This window comes from Thermobia domestica, chromosome 4 (genome assembly GCF_964235325.1).
Source record: "Thermobia domestica chromosome 4, izTheDome1.hap1.1, whole genome shotgun sequence".
NCBI lineage: Eukaryota > Metazoa > Arthropoda > Insecta > Zygentoma > Lepismatidae > Thermobia > Thermobia domestica.
The window spans coordinates 247213140-247237936 of NC_137457.1; the positions used below are offsets into that span (position 1 = coordinate 247213140).

The window sequence follows — 24797 nt, forward strand, 5'->3', positions numbered from 1 at the left end:
AGGAAGGAGCCATTTCTGGACAGGGTGTTGACATGTGGTGAGAAGTGGATCCTGTACAAAGCTCCACGGTGTCGTCATCATTGGTTAGCATCCCATGAACCGATTCCAAAACAGCGGAAACCAGCACTGCACCAGAAGAAGGTCCTTCCGTGTGTTTAATGGATTGCTCGCGACATCATGCATCGGGAATTGCTACCATCTGGTCAGACAATCAATGCAACTGTGTACTGTCAGCAAGTGAGCCGTGTTCAAGAAAAACTCAAGAATCTGGAGCCAGCACTTCTGAATCGCAAAGGTGTCCTCTTATAGGACAACGCTATGTCCCACGTGGCAAGGGTGACCCGGCACACTATTCTACGCATTTGAGAAGAAACACTATTGCATCCGCTATACTGTCCGGACATTGCACCGTCCGGATTATTACCTGTTCCATTCCTTGGACGATCATCTTAGAGGACGCCAGTTGAAATGCCTAGATGAGGTGCAAAATGCACTTGATACGTTGCTGGCTTCATGGCCCACCAAGTTCTACTGCGATGGAATCCATAGCCTTCCAGAACGTTGGCAGACGTCGTCGATGTTGATGGGGACTATTTTTGATCTTCCAGGTACGTTTTAGATGACATATTGATATTTGAAGATGGTGGGTGAAAAAGTGACAGAACTTTCTTGATTATCTTGTTGTTCATAGTTGTATTACTATAATATACAAATCCCAAAGTCAGGGGCTAGTTCCTCTCTCCGGAACTCCTATTGACAATTCTGATGGAAGCTATTTCATTTACATTGTTTTGTCAATGTGATCTGGGAATTCTGACGGAGTTCAAAATTTATACCAAGATCTTAGTATCTCTTAAATCACATAAGTCAAAAAGATGAAACATTATACCTAATTACTAGTTGAAGCGTTGAAAAGTATCATTAAAAATAAGGGAACATATATCTCAAAGTTTCCGAGAATTCCTATGTTAAGTTCGGACAGGGCAACTCATATATCTTTACTCTACATTAAATTCGATATTGTATATCTTACCTTCACGGGAAAACGACTGAACCATTTTATATTAATTTACTCTCTACTGTAGTCAGATTTATTTTAATATTGCAGAAAGTGTATTCTGTGTTAAAATCTTTGAATTGAGAATAGTTCCTGCTCGTAATGAACGAGCGAATAAATATTGGATGGGGAAATAAGACTGTCCACATTCGTACCTGAGTCTCCGTGAAATAGAGGAATATGCCTCGAAACATTACATATATTTTTGCCGAGGCAAAGCAGTTTATTTGATGGAGATGCCCATTACAGAGAGGTGTATGATAATGGTGGTTAGATTGCTCAAGTTAGTTTTAATAAGGGTTCCATATATTGCATACAGCAATATCTTAAACGTCCTACACTTGGGAAATCGCCTAGGCGGGATTTCGCACCACGAGGTTTTGGGCACCAAGATGTTGAGCAGGCGAGATTGTGCTTTGTGAGCTTTTCGCTGCGAGATTTCGACCAAGAGGTTTCATACCCAAACCATAAAAGAAAATATATAAGGACGGACCATACTGATCCCTTCTTCTAACTTTTAAAATAATTGGTAGAAGAAGCGTAAAGTTTGTAGAAAGTAAATATCAATAAGTAAAAGTAGATTGATATACTCCGTTAATACCTTCCATATTAGCAATGTTGTCAACCTAACATATAATAGTAGTTTTTTTTTTTTTAATTAGCAATCTCTCAGGTTATTACGTGTATTTCAAATCTACATGCAAAACGAAAACTTTATCAATCTTTAAGGAGGATACCTCCTTTGTTTATTATTGTAAAGGATATTAGTGTTTATAATTTCTGGTTTTTGATTACATAGTTCTCAATTTTCCTTACCATCACATCACTCTGATATTTAATTTTCTCCGTAGTAACTTATTAAAACAAATGAAAGAGATTAATTAAATTTAACGCGTAATTATTAGATTTATTTTCTAGTCTCATACTGAGCATGTTGGAGGTAGTCAGTCCTTGTAGAAGAATTTAATTAATAGCAAATTGATGTAAGGAATGCAAACTGACCCCTTCGAGATTTTATTTAAAGTCTGGAATCAAAAGCATAGCACTGCATAAATAAAATATAAAGATAAACATATTGATGGAAAGAAAGGTAAAAGGTAAGTAAAAGAAAGGAGGAATTAACTTGGGAATGGATCACTAGTGCACAATAATTATTGTGACATGTTTTTTTTTTTCAAGGACAGTTTTGTTGTCCTCTCGATATTTTCGGGCAGGCGGTGTCAATGGGCTATGGCCGAACGAGTTAGTGTTCGACACTCTACATAGGTGTCTTTGAATGCCATTCATTCTAGCTTTGGAAATAGTTTGTCTTAATTAGCAAATAAACTCTGAGGAAAGCAAATCATTTTGAATATGTAATGAAGTTAAAGTTTCGGCAATGATACATGAATTAATGAAGATAATACAAGGTAACTTAATTAAGGCAAAACAAAGCAATTGTAAGACAAAACAGTTCTTTTGGGTGTTATCTTTGAATGGCAAGGTACGAGCTGACAACTGTTCGGGACAACCACTTGATGTTATGATTGGCCAGACAGCTCGAACTGTCTTGATTTTTCTGTTCTTCCACATTTGAATTTTTGGCGTTCATCGTTCACGACCAGCTCAAAAACTGTCTTTCTGGGCACTTCTGCCAAAGCTTGGGCAGCAAACTCTAACTCGGTCGATTCTCTCAAGTACACTGTCCACGAACCAAAAAATCAGTTCCCCCCTCGGGTTCTAAGTCTTGATAGTTTTATTCAATCCGCAATTCTGAAAAATAATATCATGCTGATCAACCCAATAAAGATAAAAACTTGTTCTACTAGAACAGGTAGTATTCTCGCGCGTATGAGTAATATGGTTATAAATGAGATTGTTTGTATTTTTTTTGTCTTTAATTACAGCAATTATTGGAATATTAATTCACAAGTTACGAATTATTTATAATTCGACTGAAAGTTAAGAATGGGTATTTGGCAACTAGAATGGAAATATAAATTATGGCTTTGAGAATAAATCTTATAAATACATATGGTTAATTAAAGGTATTGCCTGATCTCTTCACAATAGACACGACTTGAGGATAATTGGAGCCTTAACAGTACCATTTGAAGTCAGATGAAGTTTCAACTGATGACTTTGTGTTTATAGTAAGAGTATGTGTGAGAAAATAATTCAACATATATGATTACAATGTTATATAGGGATGCATAAAGTAATAACAAGTGCTTCAATAACTAAAGTGAATAAATTATCTGCATGAAGGAAATGATCTAAAATACAGAACTATGATATAATTAGTCTATTTATTTTGCCATAGGGTATCTCTCTACACAATTATGAAGTTCCACTACAGCGAGGTTTCGGGACATCATACGCCAGTGAAAGTCCAATAACAAGTAAATACCAATACGGACTTGCCCTGTTTGTGCAAGAGGTAGCAGATGATGATGTCCGAAGTATTCCTGTAACCTCAAGAAAGTGCAGATTTCCAGACGAGAACGAAAACATGTGGACATTCCCTTTTTATAGTTACTCAGCCTGTATAGCACAATGTAGGCTGGAAGAAAAGTTAAAATTATGCAATTGTACCGACATATTGGTAGGATACAACACTGGTAAGACACTGGCAAGATAATAAACATGATAGTAAAGTAGATAGTAAACTTTACAATTTATTAAATGTGTTATAAGTAGAATTTTCTAATAATATTGACAGGCAACGCATAATGAAATATATACGAGATACGTAAAATTAGTGAAATTTCACAAAAAATAACTTACACATTGATTTGAATATAAGATTTGTCCACATTTTAGCGAAATCTGGGATAACTTCAGTTTGTGTTCTGATCTCATTATAGTTTATGCTTCAAAAATTCAGATAATATGAACATTAGAGTTAATAATCACACTTTCTATACTTTTACAGTAGTAAAAGTCTTCAATGTATTCACATACAATTGTCACCATGTTTCTTTGCTGAATACATTGTCATTTTAGATGTGTAATATATTATCAATAAACGTCGCTTTCACGTAAGCAACTTGGACTGTGAATTCCAATCAGTGTTCACATAGATGAGAGTGACCTAATGACCTCATGGTTGAGCGTTCATTCCTAGTGCGATGAACTCCTCATTCCATCTCAATTAAATTTTTTGGTTCTTTTCTCCTTCCTTATGCTTCGGTGTTTAATTATAACTATTGGTAATTGAAATATGTAGTGTATGTTTCACTTTACTATATAAAAGCTAATAATTTAGAGAGGAGGAGGGGAGTATATAGTTTCGTCTCATTTTATTTGAAACAGATGGTAGACATATGATTGCCTTTCTTCTGATTCAACGTTTACCAGGTTATTTTATCATTCCTAGAACTTAGGAATGTATATTAGTTACCTCTTGTACCCGATGATTCCTAATTTTATCTCTTCATTGTTCGAATATCTGATTTTCTTTATAATAACAAGATGTGGAAATTATTTAAATAATCATATCTTTTACTTTTCTGTTACAATAGACGTTATTTACATTGAAAATATTATTGTCTAGATACAGCCTTTAAGCGCCCTTCAATCTTCTGTATACATAAATACATCATGTATTTCCCTATGAAGTATGATACATCTTCTGTATCTACGATGGTAAGCAATAATGTTTTATCGGAGGCCGTTAAGATTCTCATTTCGTGATACTTGACTCATAACCACATTAACGATTAGTCCATATCTGTAGATGACATTACACTTTTTTTCTTTTCCTTTAAGTCGATGCCACTCTCTCTCTCTCTGCGAACATTCTTTCAATTTGAAATTGTAATACATATGTATGAAAAGCGACAATTGCTACCAGAAATTAATGTAAAATGTGAACTGAGAGTTAACAAATGCATATACATAAACAATTATAACTCATTTTTTTTTAAAATTTTAAACAACAATAAAACAAAGCTAGTAACTTAGTACTTTCTTTTAAATATTCCAATTTATGTCCAAATTTTGTGTAAGTAGAAAGCTCTCACTTATTGTGCGAGATTTTCCAGGTTTGATCCGCGTTCATATGAGTTTGTGATGGACATCATCGTCTCCACAGTATTTCTCAAGGTTTAGCAGTTTCTCTTCATATTTTTATTCCAAAAATTATTTATGATCGTTCACTTTAGTCAGTCATCCATTTCCTTTAGCGTGCACGGACTAACCGTAAAAACGCAAAGTGAGAAATTTCATTTCGTTTCCATTTCGGTTCAGTGCACGGATTGCTTCTAATAAGTACATCCACATTAGGTGTTTCAGTCTACGTTGATAAATTATAACTATTTTAGCTTTCACATCAATATATATAACAAGATTATGAATTCTAGAACTTCCTTTTAGTACAGTTCAAATATTTAACTTGTGCCCTGTTGAAAATGACTTCAATATAATATTTATTGGATGCTTTCCAGTTGCTCGGTCAGAGAAGCACAATGAAATAACATAGTTTTAGAAAATTAATGCAAATAATTACAAATATAAAGATAAGAAGTCAATTAACCAGTAACTGAATATAGATACAATATATATTGTTTCCTGAGTAACTTTAAAATCCTTTTCCTTACAGAAAACCAAGTTTTGTGTGATTATGCCGGCAGAAAATGTATTGAAAATATAAAAGGTATGTTTCGTAGTATTAAAATAAAATCTAAGTAAGTGTTTAGCCTAACTACGCCAGAAATTTTTAAATCCATTTCACATGATTTAGAATAAAGTGTGTCTTACATATATTTCTTACAGCTATACTACAAACTAATGTTTAAACAACACTATTCGGTTACATTCATAATATGAGGTCTTAAAATAGTGTGAAATTCAATTGGAAGTAATAAACTGTTACGTTGTGGAGACAATTGAAGTTATTATATTTCTTGCTTCTTTTTCTGATTACGAGTGGTAGCAACACATTGAAGAAAACCATTAGTCCATTGAAAGCGTCTCAAACTGTGTGTTTAGTTATATTTTATACATATTGGATTTATTACTTTCAGTTTTATCTGTTAAATTTATTAAATGAATACCTTATGATAGTTACTATGGAAATAATAAATTAATCAACAATGAGGCAATGTCACATAAGTTTATAAGGTATCTTGAATATGCGTTACCGTCATGCATATAGTTTAGGTACTTGTGAACTATCTCCATTACTAGTTTTGACATGTTGTGTTAATAAGTTTGAGGGTACTCTGCATCACTCAAACGTCTTTTTCAAAGATAATACAAAACATATATTCTTTTATTTTACGTCTAGTATATATGTGTGCAATTTCGTTCGCCTCGGATTATTTGTGTCGATTTTCAAACAGATGGATTGGGACTTTTCCGCCCAGAAACCAGTCTTCCGCAGAAGATAGAAGAAAAACATACATTCGTTTCTTTTGTACATAATATCTCTGAACGCAGTTTCGTTACAGTCCTACATATCGACTACTTTAGAAGTTTTAAACTTCCATCATTACTCATTTTGATGAGGGGGAGGGCACAGTGCCTCAGTGGTAGAGTGCTGATACGTGGGGTCCCTGGTTCGATTCCCATCCAAATACGTTTGTGGTAGACAACATCGTGTCCATGGTTTTTGGAGGGTACTCGCGTTTCTTCCCACAATCTCATTTCACCAATTCTTCCATGATAATTCACTTGTCATAATCAACTGTCTCCGTTAGCCTAACGGACGTAATTCTGGACGTTAAACTGAAAGATTTCATTTCATTTCATTTATTAATTTTGAAATTTGGTACTAATATGTTTGGAGAGATCTCTGCTCCACTGAAATGATTTTTGAAAGAAAACATGAAACACGCATTCCCTTGTTTTACGTCTAGGCAGCGCGGTGTCGTTTTCACTTGGTGTCCATTTTCAAAATTTGGACAGGAGCTTATACCCCGAAGCTAAGTTCTTACGCAGAAAATTAAAAAAAACAACATATAATCGTTTATTTCATGCGTAGTATCTGCCTGCCAAATTTTATCGAAATCGGCTTGAATCACTGAGTTGATATTCCTTGTAAGTAGTATGAGCATATAACCTCTGGTGCGTGGGGTCCCTGGTTCGATGCCAGCTCGCGCCAAGTGAGCTTTGTGGTGGACGAACACTGTGTGTGTGCGTTTTCTCGACGTGCTCCCGTTTCCTCCCACTTTCTTCATTCCACCATTTCATACATTTCTCACCATCACTGTCTCCTTTAGCCTAACCGGCATAATCGTGGGACTTAAAACTTAAAGATTTTGGTATGAGCATATAATAATAAATGATAAAGTAAGTCAATAATTATTAACTAATCTACTAAATTTGTGTTGCTATGGTAATTTTAAAATAAAATCAGTTTATGTTCAGAAACGTGAACTGAACCGGTTTCTCACCTCTTTCTTCTTGTTGTTATTATTATTATTACTATATTACTAACGAATTAGGTCTTTAAGCATAAACAACCACAATGTGAAGACTTTATTTGAACTAAAGAAAGGCATGAGTCAAAATAACAACTGTCGGTATTTCAGATAGGCACAGATTGTCATCCTTTTAGTATTAAATGTAACAAAATAAAGTACTGTTAGAAATGTTATACTATAATTTATTCTAAATGACAGGAAAGCCAATATCGAATTTTGGATTTTTAGCTATTAAATCCTTAAATTTGTAACAAACAATTTCCTTTCCTTTAAATGAAAAAAAATTGAACTTCTCTTCCTCAATGACAAAGTATTAACTTTATTTTAAGGTTATCCAGTGTTAATAACATATAAAACAATATTTAGTTTTTCTGTCCTAAAGAAGGAATGTAAATTAGCACTGAGATATTGTGTTAGGTACCGTAATAAAGTTGATTATTAAATAAGTCTATATGTTTGAAAACACTATCTTGAACTATTTATAATTACTTTTCAGATAAATTAGAACCAGTTTACGCATTTGAAGATAGTGAAATTGGACTTAATTGCAAATGCCCCTTATCTTGCCTTCAAGTTGATTTAGTGCTTGGTGCTGGTGTGAGGTATGTATACTATTCGTAATTACCGTGGGACGTAAAACTTAAAGATTTCATTTCATTTCTTTTACTATTCGTAATTAGCAATATTTAACGAGGACTACACGTAACTTAGCGTAGATATTAATAATGGAAATAATAGTAGCGGGGAAGTAAGTAGCAGCTATACACCACTTTTTATGTTAAATACTTAAATACACAACATATTTTCATACCTTGATCTAGAACCACTAAATATTTTAAACTAGTTATTTTAGTTTAAACTAAAATAACTCACTAGTAAGTAAATATTTTAGATATGAATATCAGAAAATTCATATATGTTTAATGAAAACGAATTTCATAGAACGAGTAGAAAAGCATATGTATAATGCTGATACATAAAAAATATAATAAATATTTTTCATGTAATCTTAATCCAATTTTCTGAAAGTACAAAGATTCATGAATTGCTTCCAAAGGGAATTAATCCCAAATGCGCCCCTTTACTATATATAACAATATTTATACTTCGATTGTCTTTTTCGAAATATGCTCAAGTATAGAATATACCTTCTCAAGAAATTAACGACTTGTTAAATAGAACCCTACAATGAACCCCACAGTTTGCGTACTCCTTTATATTTGAAAAAAAAATCGTAATAACTATTTTATAGGTTGCAGCAAAATTTGTTTGCAATAGAGAAATTAAGTTGTTGTAGAGGCTTATACCTTGAAGTATACATCCAAAATTATATTAGAAAATATATAAAGTTAAGAATAGTACATCAAAAGCGATAAGTTTCACAATAAGAATTTTCGAAGATTAATTACGATAAATTAATTGAATTACATTTAACAAAATAGATAGCTAGCAATATAATGAATTTTTAAACAAATTTGTATATTCATTTTAATCTGTTATATTATTACAACATAATAGATATATTATTGGTTTAAAACTTTAACATAGCTTCCATGAGATTTTCAAATTTTCTTTTACCAAGACACCAAGTATTGTCATTGATATTCCTTCATTATAAATGTCACAAATTCAATTAATTATGTCACATTTTCTATTATACTTAAATGTGTCTTTTTAAATTGTAGTGGTGAAAGTGCCTCTCCTGGAGATATTTCGAGAGTCCATTTTCGTGTTTCACTATCTAAAACAAGAAGAAGAATGAGAGTTATTAGAGGAATGTTCACCGTTGTGGGTAAGATTATACATACATTTTATTTCGTTCTTTTAAAGGGTCATAATATTTGAGGAGAATTTTAACAGACTCACTGCAATGATGCGCTTTTTATGAATACAACCAAATGTGAAAGGAATTTATTTACAAATCGCATATATTGTCAAATCTCTTTCTACTAAAATAACGTGAGATGAAGTATACTTTCTTTATCAAATATCCATCAAAAGCATTTTCTGAAAAGGTAAAAAAAAAATATTGTCAACAGCAGTTAGTGCTACTTCTGACTATTGATTTAATATTTAATAAAGAGGAGAAATGTAATGAAACATTTATTTGAATGTCCAATGAATATAATTCAAAAACTAAAGAAGACATGATTAGAAAGCGAATATTTATGGAGAATCGACGTAGTGAGCATATGGCAATAAACAGAATTAATTGATTACTGTAGCTATTACGGCAGCGTCAGCAGAAAGACAGATTAAAAAAAAAACATTCTGTAGAATGCGACGAATGTTCAGTGAGTGGAAACACTTTTAACAGTAGTAGGGTTTTTGTTACTAACTAAACAGGAATAGGTGAGAATAGGTGAGTGAGTAACCGATACCAAAACGTGTCAGGATCACTTCATCTCGGCGACAAGTACACGACGGCTTCTGCCAGTTGCATGCTATAGGTTTCACTGAATGAAGTTTATTTTCATTAGCATGGGCCCACTCTAGTTGAAAAGAAGATGTCATCCCTTGAATGAAATAACTATTAATGTTAGAGTACGGAGAAAAGGCCTCCAGTTAATTCCTTGCCGAAGTGACAGTTTTGATTTGCATCAGGACGTTAGCTTCCCTGGATACCAACATATCTGGCACTCAAAAAAGAGCGATGACATAACGCTGTTGCTGGCATTTCAAAAGTGTGTTTTTGGGAGTTTTTACTGTTAAAAGTTTGCTAATTTACAATAAGGCTTTGCGAATCAGTGTAGATAAGAACAAGTTTCACGAAAACTGTAGAGCATGGTCGAGCGAACCTAAGTCATGCCTTGTCAATAAGCATTGGTGGAAGAGCAGAAACATATAAAACTCAAAGAACTACATACGAACGGACATACGATTCTTCTTCCAGGAGATTCTCCTAGGAACATACCATGCGGGGGAGTATCCCAAAGACATACAGCAGAGCGGTATTAAATCTAGCCACCGCGCAACGGAAAGATTAAAGAGTGGTCCAATTTTTGTTATAATTCTTTCTTAAACTGATATATATATAGCTATAATGTGCTGGAGGTAGAATAATTCTTATTTTGTGTGAGTTGTGCAAAGTTGGCAATGGGTAATTGTAATGAGCGAATTTCACATTGAAATTAGATCAAATGAGAGGTTGACTCTAAATATAACACCATACACTTGTTCAATAGTACTTAAAGTACCTACAAACATAACTGAGAGAGTGTCTGTAACACTTCTTTTCCGGGAATGATATGGGTGGGTGCCATCCTCAAAGGCAAGTACCTGTCGTCGTTAAAACTCGGCTTATATTTGCTCAGATTCACATTGATAACTCGTTCCAATTTATGTGACTCTAAAAAAAAGAAATCATATCATAATTAGAGAAATGGATTATTCCATTTCACTATACGCTGGAGAATATTTCCCAGCTATATCTATTGGGGAAGGAAACTAAAACTTCCATTACATGGTATTACTAATAAGCAAATGGGGCACGGCATTTCACTGATCAAGCGCTCATTTCTGGTGCGTAGGATTTCTCGTTCAATCCTGGCTCATGTCCTGATAGCTTTGTGGCGGATAACACAGAGTGAGTTGATTTTCTCGTGCTTTGACAATACGATATGTTTTTTAAAAATCTTCGAGCCCATGGAGGTGATCGTTCCGTCCTTAATACTGACCTGCTAGCAATTGTCTGCAATTTGGCATTGCTGACACTATTGATTAGTCAGCAGTCATGTTGAAAACTGTCATATATACAAGGAGTGGTGCTGTTTGGTCCCCTTAGCTGTGATACATAAAATGTTGGTATTTGCTGGAAATGTACTTGTTCATGATGTACGAGATTTCGTATTTGTAGCTAGTACTAAACGAGTAAACTATTATGTCAAGCAGTTAGTCAGCTATGAAAAACTATCAGCTATCAGCTGTATTTGGGGCTTATTTCTCAACTTCTATGGTCCCACACAAGGAAGATTCCTTCTATGGTACCTTTGTACGACGTATCATTACTAGTAACTATGCATTGATGACGTAATTTGGTGTTGCTGACGTTATTAATTACTCTTCACTGATGTCTTGAAATTGACAATTTCAGTCTAAATGGTGGTTAATGGCATCATTTGATTCCCTAGCAGTTATAATAAAGGTGTTAAAATTTTCTGGAGATGTACATAATATCCCCTCTCATTGTACAATATTTCGTTTTCATGAGCTAGTCCTGAACATACCAACATTTATGTCAGTGAGTGACTGAGGCAAAAAAAAAAGTAATTTAAAGGAATTCACATCTCAACCCCCTATGGTGCTTACACTTAAAATTTGAAACTTTTGTATAACTTGTTATTGCTAGTAAATGTGTGGAATTTGGTGCTGCTGACATGATTAGTTGCTAAGCGGTAATATCTCAAAAATGTCCATTCGTTTGTATAAAGCAGTCGTTCGTCGTTCTATGCAGTCGTTCGCATAAAGCTATTTTATACTGCCAAGGAAACTTGGTTGTGTGCACTGTCGCGAGTGCTGATAGTTCATAGGATTAGTAGAACATAACTTCTTCAGTATTGTTTATCTTGGAATGGTGCTAATGTATTTCCTGTGACATTCTATTTTTGGGATATCGGCATAATGTGATTGAAACTGGTATAATATGGATAAAATGTGATAGCTAACGGGATGGAAAAAACCTCTTGTATAGAACTTAAGCCCGATTTAAAAAAAACTGTTTTATTGTAGTATCGTTGAGCTCATTACCAATCAGTCAATTACCCTACAACTATTGTAAAAATATTGGCAACCAAGGTTAAAATGTTAAAAACATGGCGAAGGGTCGAGATGGTCTGATGCATGTTGCCGGACCACCATGGTGTTCATCCTCATCTGCTCTCCCCTCTGTATTTTGGAATACAATAACTGTCAAATTCTATTGTTCTCTGTTCAAATAGAAATGTAGAATCAGGAACAAAGAGGTCATGAGGAGAGTAAAATTCCCTCAACGCAATATTTGAACATCTACACGGTTCGAAGTAAAAGTTTTAATATTTTATAGACTGTCAAGAGCAGACCCACAGTATATATCGGATAATTACTACTTCCAGAAAAATATGAACATACACTCCACGATAATCAGTCAATTACAGGCAAAATAAGGTCAATACACTAATGTGTCCCAGGGCCAGTAGAGAAGTGAGAAGGACTGTTGTCACTTACATCGAGCATTCCACTTTTCTCAAAAGAAATCAATTACCTGGCTGTCACAACCTTCTATGTGAATGGAATCCTACAGGTGGTAGTAGGCAGTTATATCTCCAACAGTCAAAAAGAGCCAATCAACTTGATAAAGCTGAAGTAGATGGGCCACCGTAATTTTTTCGTATTGAGAAATATATGAAGAGAAAATCTGAACATGGCGAGAGAAAAGAATGCACCGCATTGTTTTGTAATCGGGAATATAGGTTGCTATGGCTGCAATGGAAGGGTCCTTATGTAATATATAACAAAAGAAATATTGAAAATGAAATGAAATCTTTAAGTTTTACGTCCCACGGTTGTGCCGGTTACTCGAAAAGAGACGGTAATGATGAGAGATGAGTGAAATGGTGGAATGAAGAAAGTGGGAGGAAACGGGAGAACCCCGAGAAAACCTACGAGCACGATGTTTGTCCACCACAAAGTCCACACGGCGTGAGCTGGGATCGAACCAGTGACCCCAAGCACCGGAGGTGAACGCTGTACCACTGAGCCACAGCGCCCCCCAAAGAAATATTGTATTGGCTGGAAAGTTTTCTTTCGCAAATTGTTACAGTTGATGAGTTCTCAGATATCAGTTGTTCCAATTCCTCGAGGTGATTGCTGAATTCATTTATTTTCCATTAGAAAACCCCATAGACAGATCAACCCAATAGCTAACCGTACCTTGTAAACAATTCACCCTCCAGTCACCATCCATCAGTTAGTCTTCCATCATATTGATTTCAGCGAAATTAAAAATGATTTCAAAACTGATGAATATTTCGTTTTTTTTTCTAAGGATTAATTTTATGCCAACAATTTATGGTGAATGACGATCGTGTCATTAATTTGGAACCAGTGTGTGAAGAAGAAATTATGTTTTCAGAGGTTTCTTCGGTAAGCGTATCACGGACGTTTTCGTTCCAGGTTCTCAGATGAAGAGAGTACATATTTAAATATTTGAAAACATTAGATATCTTTAATACTATAGCTTTGCAAGAAACAGACGTAATGGAGTCAAACGAAACAGAGAGGGTTATTTACATGCTTTGTTTTAGGCTGCATTTAGCATGTACAAAACACTGGGCGTTCACAGAATCAATCAGGATAGTATACTTTACTGATCAACCTCTTCTAGGGCTCTCACAAATCACCCGCAATTTTTACAGCAGTGTTCACAACTGAAAGAGAGGCAAGACACATGTGGATGTAAAGGTGATGTAATAAATTATATATAATCCACCTTCCCAACTTCAGTTTTTTCTCTGCTACAAGAATTCATTGCATGAACTAGGATAGCCTGATATCAAGTCAGAATAAACATATTTGGGGTTACTAAGATGGCATAAGATACTTTTTCTTGGAACGATGTACACACACATTTGTAAATGATGCTGTCTGTTTCCACAGTAGAGGGATCGGTTTTGACACTAAGGATGAACAATATGGCTTTCGAGTATATATATATATATATATATATATATATATATATATATATATATATATATATATACATATATATATATATATATATATATATATATATATATATATACATTGTCATTGATCCAGCTTTTTTCTGAATTTTCTTCTCAAGTTAAGTTTACCTTGAATTCCCTCGTGGTTATATTGTTATTCTACGTGTTTTTAAAGTGGAAGACATAGGTTCGATGTCTGCTGGGGTTAAGCTGTAGGTCTACAGTATGTTGATATAACCTCGCTGCTGAAAGGGCAGCTAAACTAATTAACGAGACAATAACGTCTCATTCATGCACATTCCTGCGTTTAACACTTCAAGTCTCTTTAGTAATCGGAAATATTTAAATACTTCTCTTAATCTATTCACTCTTTTAAAGTTCATGTGTAGTTGATTGAACATTTTATCCAACAAGCATTTGTATATGAAAGTATTGAAAATATGTTTGGTACTTATTTCAATGTGAATATTATTAAAGTCGAAAGTACTTAGTGAAAAACTTTAGATGAGTTTTGCATTCACATTATTCTGAACTTCACTATATAGAATTAAATATACTATTAAATATATGTTCTCTCAGAAAATGTATTTTCCCACCAAGATGTGTTAACATAAAAGTGAAACATGAGTTGCTTTATTTTGCTAAAGTGTATAATATTTGCCTTTAAATTACGTTAGGTATGATTCATTTCTGGCGCTTATACTTTTTCAACATTGATATTTTCTTTTTCATCAAGCCTAGAATTGGTTAACTTTAGATTAACTAGATTAATTTTGGTTATTATTTATTTATCTATCATAAACATAGGAATATACAGTTCCAATACATTGTATTCGTAACTTAAACTGAACAAATTAAAATAATATGAATTCAATATAATATAATTTTATATTAAATTGGAGAAGATATATTGAAATAATACAATATTTTCTGAAATACGCTAATCATCATTTTTTTGAATGTACAATCTTGTTGCAAACTTTTGGTAACCGACTTTGCTTTATAATACTATACTTTGTCAACTACGCGTAGGAAACTCGAACACTTGAGTTGTAAATAAAGATGGAAATTGACCATAGAGCACTCACATGTACGTATTGATCATAATCAAAATGCATATGTTATATATTTAATAATTTTCAAATGTACTTGTTCAATAATATATATTTTATTCTTCTTTTCAGCGTCTTTGGGTGGTGTTTTCGGCCTTTTCGTAGGAGCAAGTATGATGAGCGTAATAGAGTTGTTTTACTACATATTCCTCAGACCATTATTTATTTTCTATAGTAGAATGAAGTAATAGAAAATTACCTAGCTTGGGGTTGAATCAATCACTTTCTCCAACTCAAAAGGTTTCAAGCCTGGACTTAGTACTGGATTAGTACTAATTATTGCCCGATTCAGAAAATTAATGTTAGTCTCGTTGAGAAGTTAGGGTACAACAAAAATAACTGGACCAGCTTTACATTGACCCAACCACTTCCTCTGAATTGAAAAAGTTTCGAGGTAGGAAATAATGCTAGTTAGTATATGATTTCCAGAATTAGTGGTGGTATCGCTGATAGAGCACAGAAAAAATATCTGAATCAACTTTACAGTGGTCCAACCGTCTTCTCCAAATCGAAAAATTTTAACTTCGGGAATGAGTACCGTATTAGTGCTAATTAATGTCCGATTTCCATAATTATTGCTGGTCTCGTTGAGAAGTACAAGCACAACAAAAATGGCTGAGCCAATGTCACATTGGCCCAATCACTTTCTCTGAACCGGAAAATTTAATGGCAGGAATTAGTACTGAATTAGTGTCAGTTTGTGTCTGGTTGTCAGAATTAGTGATGGTCTCGTTCAGAAATTAGGGTCAACAAAAGTTGGTGGACAACTTTCTCTGATATATACACACAATTTTCTCGATTATAGATCATTATATTGTTTCAGTTGAAGATAAGGAAAATGAAATTCAAATAACATCTAGTTTTGTATGTTTATGTTACCTCTTTTATTAAGGTAGACCCAAGATATCTTCATCTTTAGATTCCGGCTTAAGACTTTAGAGATTAAACCACGAGTAGAACATTATTCATTGCGAAACCCACGGCGGCGAAACTCCTTGACAGGCAAAAACTACGAAATGCAAGATACAATATTTTCTTTCGTGCAATTTTACATGACAAATGGAACATTCGTAATTCTATAAAGTAAATATAAGAACTTTGTAAACTACATTCTTCAACCTTTATTACTTTTCTAAAAAAGAGAACATCAACACGTATCACCATATCTCCAACTATTAGTAACTTCATATTTAACCAATAAGCAATTTGAAATATTAGCCGGTCACTATTCGATTAGGTTAACTCGTTATATAAACATTAACTCTCGACACACGAATGATAAGATTTATTTTTTAGTTTCAAGTTTGTTCTTAAACAATGGGAAAAATATATCGAAATGTATGGAAAATAATTAAACAAAGTACTTACATAGCACCATTATAACATCGCTTATTCATGTACTTTTAGTAGAGCTGATGATTTCTAGCAATTCTTTTCCACTGACTTCAACTCCGAATACTAGGTGATAGGCGAATGTGAAACACATACATGTTATTGTAATAAAATGGATTAACTATTGCGTAGTAAACCGCAGAACATTTTTTTTTACATATAAGGAGTGTTCGGTCTCCCGTTGTAGATTGATTTTATCCCCAAAAATAGACCTATACACTGTATTGCACTAAAATTGTTTTTTATAATAATTGTCACGGAGTTTATATTCTTTAATTGAAGTGGCGGTATAAACCCTATATAAGGTAGGAAAATTCACCATGTCTTTTCACCTTTCTCTTTCTCTTAATTTAAAAATTTGGAGCCACAATATTACCATTAATTCTGGAAATCGGGCATTGATGGGCAATTTGACAGTGATTTCTGGCGCGAAGGTTTTTGGACTCTGAGAAAGTGATAAGTTGGACAAGTGTGAAGTTGTCCCAGCTGCTTTTGTTGTGACCTAACTTCTTAACAAGACCATCACTAATTCTAGGAATTGTTCAAAAAATAGCACTAATCCCTTGCACTAATTTTTTTGATTTGGAGAAAGCGGTTGGGTCAGTGTGAAATTGACCCAGTCACTTTCGATGGGTTCTAACTTTTCAATGAGATCAACAGTAGTTCACCACTAGTTTCTGGGAGAAAAGTTTTTAATTCGAAGGAAGTGGCTAGGTTGAAGTGAAGTTGGCCGAACCAATTTTTCTGGATCGTAACCTCTCAACAAGACAACACTAATTCTGGAAATGGAACACTAATTAGCACTAACCCTTGAAGGGAAAGTATTTCGATTCGGAGAAAGTGGTTGGGTCAACTTGACGAATGTAGAAAATTATGCTTGATATTGGAAAGCAAGTTGATTGGATGTGAAGATATTAGTGATATATATAAAATATTCAAAGTTGGTTAAATTTTAAATTGAACTACAGGAGGCTCTCGAAATGGTAACTTAATCAGTAATATGTTTGTTTTCATGAAGACTAATATGTTGTTTTAAAATTCACTCTGTTAGAAATGTAAAATAGGGAATTGATTCTAAGTTTACTTTTTCCATCGAACACTAGTTTCCTGTAGCAACAGCACATCATTTGTAGACAGAGTTTCTTTATTGCTAACCTTGCTGTCATAAGAAGACAACATTTATCAGAAGATACAAAATATCTATGTACACAAGGTAAATCCAAAATTTTAAAGCATAAGCAAGCTGATGCAAGAATGATTCACATTACCGTGTAGGCAACTTTTATATATAAAGAAATGAAAGCGAAACATTAGTTTTCACACATCATGTTTTTAAAATCAGTTCTCAATTGAATTATGAAATTGTATTTTTAAGGAAATAGGTTGGTGGTTTTTATTTTAGCAACAGAACAAAATTACAAATACATCATTGAAAGAGCAAGTTTTGTATAAAATGATATTTTAAAGGCAAATTATAGTAGACAAAAATGCCGTTACGTAAACATCACTAGTTATACATATGCAACGTAGTACTTATTCAAATTTAAATGCAAAACTACGGGAATTCACTAAACAGTGTGCATTTAATATACTATACTAAGCACGTGAGCACAAAAACAAAAACATACTACGAAACATAAGGAAAGTAAAATGACTACTCAGTGTAAATCAACTTCAAGGAATATTGTTTTATATTATAAATTCAGTACTGCAGTAAAGTGTAATTTACTCTAATGAAGACGCTTTTTCAAATATTTGATATTCAACAGTGTCACGCTTGTACTAATTTGGTTACTCTTGTTTTTCTTCAGTAGTTTCATTAGAAGTTTTATGTAGTAGTCGTTATATGTTAACGTTTCTCTTGTGTTTGTATATATAGTATATTCTGACGTTTATATTGTAATTTTAAGAATAATTTCCAGGTTTAGTAGTTTCATTTTGAATTTCGAAAATGGTAGAGCCATTAAACATGTAAGGAAGCTATTCTATCAAACAATAGTTCTAATATGTAACAATAAATTTGATAAATTTTGTTAACTAATTGTTGTTTACAAATTTTAATATTAAAGATGATCTTAACAGTCATAAAATATCTTTCACGATGTTATGTTTATCTATATGAGTTCTCCAGAACAGAATAATGGTCACAATAAAAGAAACGGTTAATACTTAGATAAAATGTTCTCATTGTAACAAGTATCTGCGATGCTAATACCGCCCATAGCCTTGTCATAGACAGTGAATATAGGTTGAAAATCAATATGCCCACACAAACTATTAATAAAATATAAACAGAAGAATGGCCCTACCTAGATCACGTGTGTAACAAGTGGAAAGAAGAAAACACGTATAGTCTAATTACAAATACATTGTCAATCGCATTATAGCTCAATAGTATCAATATTATACTAACTATTTTACAAATATTCAGGTTAAATGAAAGATTTCATTTTTAAGATTTTGGTATGTAGTGCCAATTCTCAACGATGCAAAATATGTTGAACAATAAGTAGAATAATAATAAAGTTAAATTTAGTAAAGACTTCGGCAATAATGTATGAAAATACCGGTATTAATCCAATATTAAACATCTTGGGTCTACAGATAATATTGATCCCTTTAACAATTAAACAATTACTAGAATTTTATATGAAATATCCAAATGAGATGCTCATAATCTCAAACAACAAGTAATCTTTGAATAAACAAATCTTTAACAAATGCGAATGTGAACTCAAAGAAAGTTTTCAATATATATATATATATATATATATATATATATATATATATATATATATATAAGGACTTACTACCATTTTATACTTGCTAATTAAATATGCTCTGCAACTATCCCTTGCAACAGACTCAATTTGACTTAACGTTGGCTCTAGAATACAATTACGTAGTGTTTTTAACAAATTATCACGATATTTAATTTTCAAGCAACATTTTAGGCGTTCAAGGGGAAGAAACTTCATACACGTCACCAGCAAAAATAACTGTATTTTATCAGTATTTCAACACATTGAAATTAATTAGATCGGCGTAATATTAAACTTGAACACAATTTCATTGTAACACGACGGTCAACATGAAGGACGAAAATAGTACAATAAATTAGATACATTTTTAATATTAGAATTTTCAATATAAATATGCACTATTAAGAAATACTTGCTGGAAAATCACTGTAAAAGTCACAGGTCATTGGTTGCTATATTATGGCATATTAGTTAAATATTATGGCATAAGAAGTCCATTTCAACACGTTCTTTATATTAGAGGTTGTTCTTTTGTATCATGTGCTATCATTACCTTTATGTTTAAGCGAAATTGCCTTGTCTGACTTTTCTTCCAAGTATGGAAGCACATTTCACTCGGTGTACAATCTCAGCGCTTTAGTTTGGAATCCTACCACTAACAGCAGACACGCTAGAACAAGTATTCGTTCTTTCTGAAAAATACTCTTTTTTTTCTTGTAGACAAATAACTAGATTCCATCAATGTAGAGGAATTACATAAATTTCAAGAACACTAAATATTTCTGCACACCCCAAATCTTTGTCACATATTACTTAAAATCAAGGACATTATTATAAGATAAAATTATTATTGTATTAACATGACGTAGGATGATTTCGTTTAAACAAGTATGGTGTAAACCATTTGTTTTTAATATAAAAGTCGTTTATTTAAATTGAATTTTGATTATATGTTTTTAAAAAAGAAAATATGAGAAAGGCTGTGTTTGTTATTTAGCTATTATTAATAGATGCGTATAACAAAATATGTAAATGAAACTGACACTTATTTCTGACTAAACAACTTCTGTATTTGTTTAGTATTAGCCTTCTTACTGTATTTGTTAGACTCACACAAATGTATCATATTTGTGACTTACGTAATACGTGCACACCATATAAAAGTATTGTCATGTATCACATGCCACCAGATCCACGCATTTAAAATACAATGTCGTTTTAGAATTTTGTATTGATGTTTATTTACGAGTAATACATTGATTTTTTAAGACTCAAGATTTTCTGTAAAACATATATGATAAGACATTTTGATTTAATATATGATCGACTTAAACTAATTCATAATGATCATAAACTCTTAACAGATTTAATAGAGAAACAAATACTATTAAGAGAAGACGAAATTATGGCAAAATAACAAGAAATGCTAAAAGAACAAGAAATGATGGCAAAAGAAAGATATACATCAGAATCAAATTAGGATAGTAAACGTGAAAATGAAAATGCATCTTTCAATGACAATGACAGTTATGATGAGCTAAATATTTAATTTAAGAATAAAATTTCTGTATTAAATGTTTCTGGTCCGTATATCAGAAAAGACATATATGGATATAGACATTTTGACACTGTGTTAGAACTTAAGTTTTGTTAATCTGTTTCTTTTTATTTAGAAATACCTTAGAAGCCTTTTCCTTAGAAGCCTTAGAAGCCTAACCAATTTCTTATTCAGAAATAAACTACGCTGAGGGTGCCAACGTTTCTACTCTCCTAATGAAGCAGAGGTGATTAGAAGCTGAACTACCAATTCTAGCATGCTATCATCAAATAGTTTTTTTTCTTTCTTTCCATTTCCGCCAATCTACTGTAGATACATTTTCTTACTTTTTTGAAATATATAACACATGAAAATGTTCTATCCTTAGCTTGAAAGTTCACTAAGGTACCTAGTTATTTAACAAGGAAATATCACCCTATGCGTGTTTTTAACAAAGTCCATAGCGAAATGATACTTTTCTGCAATAAGACTGTAATTCTAGACCATTGAATCCAGCATGTAATTCAACAAGTGGGCCGTTGTTAGAGTATGCTTATACATTTCTTCTTTTTCTCTCTTTTATAGTCAAATACGTCATTCAACATTCGTTCCTATTTGTATTGCATCAGCCATTATTACATTGTTTCTTTATATTTGGTCTAAGACAACTAATATCGATTTATTTTAAATGAAGATACCCTTTGTCTGTCCTTTGATTTTGAATTTTTTTTAATGTTTACATTATAATTACATCAATTTGTGAACGATTTTAATCTCAAATTCGCATGAAAACTGAAAATTTAAATAAAACTCTAAAGAGTAAACTACGGAATTCTATGAAATGTCTGCATGAATAGTTAAACGACCTACACCTCTTCTTACTTTTCCTAGACTGCAATTCGGTACTTCTTGAATCAAGTACCGCCTAAACCGTAATTTTTTCATGATGCTGAATCAATATCGATACTACGTGCTCATTCTCAAGAATAGAACTTTGAAGCCACGCATCGAAAGCAAGTATGCTTCCCAAGCGAGAGAACATTATTCTTATTAAACTTTCAAATTTAACCACTGCTCGTTGAATTTTTCTTCAGGAAAATGTATCCAGAATTTACTTATTTATTTATCAACACAACAGGCATTACTGCCCAATTACAGTGTGTACATATGAACTTTAAATACATAATGTTACAGTATAACATAAAACTTGAATACCAATATATATACAGTATATATATATATATATATATATATATAGAGAGAGAGAGAGAGAGAGAGAGAACCTGATGCCTGAACACAGAATACTAAATTGGAATAATACATTTTATTTTATTTTATTTTATTTATTTACTTTTTTTTTTTTTTTTACAAAACACTCAATACTAGTTTTTTGAATGATTTTTCTGAACAATGAAATATATCTACATCTTCCTAATCTTTAATGATTTTATTGTATGTAGCACAAATTCTCCATGTAGGTGACATATTCAGTGCATTTGTACGTGCCTTTCTTCAGTAGAATAGGCCACTATTTCCCTTGCGTGTTTTGATGGATGGAACCTGTATAACTATTTTTGTAGTTATGTCTATGCAGTCTATTTTGTTGTGCAAAAGTCTGTGTAAAGAAAGGAGGTCGTTCAACGTCCGTCTTTGTTCAAGTGTCTGAAGTGTAAAGTTATCAAGTAAATTATTATACGGTTCGTATTTTGGGTAAAGTCCTGTCCTCTTGTACGTGAGAAAACGTATGAATTTGCTTTGTATCTGCTCTACTTTTTGGCTACGTGTTTTCACAGAAGTGTTCCAAATAAGTGAGGCATATTCAATTTTTGATCTTACGTAAGAAAAATAAAGCAATTTTAAAAGTGTTACCATTTATAAATTATTTGGTCGTTCTGATAAGAAACCCAAGATTTCTATATGCATCTTTGATAATATTTGCCACAAGATGCGCAAAGGTTAATTTTTTTATCAAATATCACACCCAAATCTTTAATTGTATCTATTTTTTCTAAATTTATTCCATTTATCGAATAAGCAAAGTCATACGTTTTTTCACGTTTAGTGACATTTCCAGCCTTTAGCGCTTTACACTACTACAAAATGTACTCATACTTTTATCACATCTGATAAATAGCACTAACCTAGTACACAAAGCGTTGGTGTTATCTTCAAGTGGTCATGTGTTTAAATTCGGCGACCGGCCGTTCTAACATATGTTTTTGTTTTGCGTTATAGATTTTTCTCAGTTCTTTCCTGTAAGATCAGAAATTCGGATACCACCAAATGAATCTAACAGAGATACTGCTGTGCATTTATCCTCCACTTCTTTCTACTACTAAAATATACCTAAAATATATAAATAAGTAAATACCAATAAACAAATAAATAATTAAATGCATAAGGATATTGTGGTAAATAAAACCTCAATTTGGAATTTAACCCATTAAAGGAGAGAATTTAATTCTACTTGACAGTTAATTTTTCATAAGTTTATGATTCATATTATGAAAGAAGAAACGGCTGAACTAATAGACATTAACATAATAAAGTATTTTTAAAAAAGATCATGATATTTTTCTATTCTATTATGTCAAATAACTTGTTTGATCTGACCCAATGGAAACATTGAATATCATTGTGAAAGAAATACGTAACAATTAGTGATATTTTCATTAATGCAGGGGTAAAAGTGAGGAGGAACGCAGGGGTACGCCGTTACCCCATTTCTAAAAATTACGAATGATTTCCACCCACTTCCTAAAAAATTACAATTGGCAAAGACAGGCACGGGGGACGGCGAGACGTCGTGCGTCCCCTACCTTTTCGGAACGACCTTGACCCCTGCATTAAAGTCTTCATAATTGGAGCTCTAAATAAACAGTTGGAAATGAACTCTTCGCGCCCGAAGTAATAGTGTCAGAGCCTCTAGTTCAAATTCTTGTTAATATGAATATAGATATGAATTTTATTCAGTATGGCATTGTAACTAATTCACTATATTTCAAGTAACATACGCATTTTATGTACCTATGGTTATTTATGAAGTCATATTAGAGTAGTTGAAGAGCCAGAGCCAGAGCCAGAGCCAGAGCAAACCTGGTTTAGTAGAACCAGCCAAACTTGTTGCACGGGAACACTTTAGAGAACACATTAATAAAGTATTGCTGCCGGATCGTAAGAAAAGGTGATTGGCTGATTTTCAATAATACTACTATTTTATATTCCGCTAACATCAATTTCAACGGTATGTGTTTTGACAGTTTCATCTGAATGAAACGCACGGCGTTGTCCATTGCTGGGGAAAGGCGGACTACAAAATTTCTGCTAGATCTAAACATCTACCCATATTTACTAATAGATTATTCAAATAAAGCAACTGGAAATTCTGATGGGAAATCATACTATTGGTATTTTCACTGGCCCAGATTATTTCCTGAACACTTATTAAACCATTGCCAAGTTTATATTAAAATGTTAAAACCGAATTATTGACGATGTGAGAATTGACTGTTTTATTGAATTTTAAATAAATGGTGTAAACTGCTGTGTCAGTTGTAACACACATATTTGTTAAAAAAAGTATTCAGGAATAGCGTAACCACTATTGATATGTGGCGATTGAATTTGAGCCAAAGAGTTTGGATCTTTTGTCAAGCACTAACTTAATTTGTCATTTCTAATCTGCGTAGTTAAATGATCATCCTTTTTCAGTCTCGATCGTTGATTCAATAATTTTCATCTCTTCCCAGAACCAATATTCACTGCCAGAAGACCAGTAAGTTGCGTATACCAAGTAGCCAAAATAAAGTCTGGAGGTCTGGAGATCCTT

General features: G+C 32.8%; 2 protein-coding genes across 2 annotated transcripts in view; one reads left to right on the top strand and one right to left on the bottom strand.

Moving 5' to 3' along the window:
* The first annotated feature begins 3351 nt into the window (after window positions 1-3351).
* Window positions 3352-15943, top strand: LOC145683958 (sodium channel protein Nach-like). Its single transcript, XM_081755676.1, has 5 exons — window positions 3352-3657; window positions 5640-5693; window positions 7961-8066; window positions 9150-9256; window positions 15350-15943. Exons 1-5 carry the CDS (start codon window positions 3549-3551, stop codon window positions 15463-15465), a joined length of 492 nt encoding a protein of 163 aa, XP_081611802.1. The 5' UTR covers window positions 3352-3548; the 3' UTR covers window positions 15466-15943.
* LOC145683957 (uncharacterized) overlaps window positions 9019-24797 on the bottom strand; it is a 263383-nt gene continuing 247604 nt past the window's right edge. Inside the window, exon 11 of the mRNA XM_081755673.1 lies at window positions 9019-9205. The gene's annotated coding sequence lies outside the window, so the exon portion shown is untranslated. The remainder of the gene's footprint in view (window positions 9206-24797) is intronic.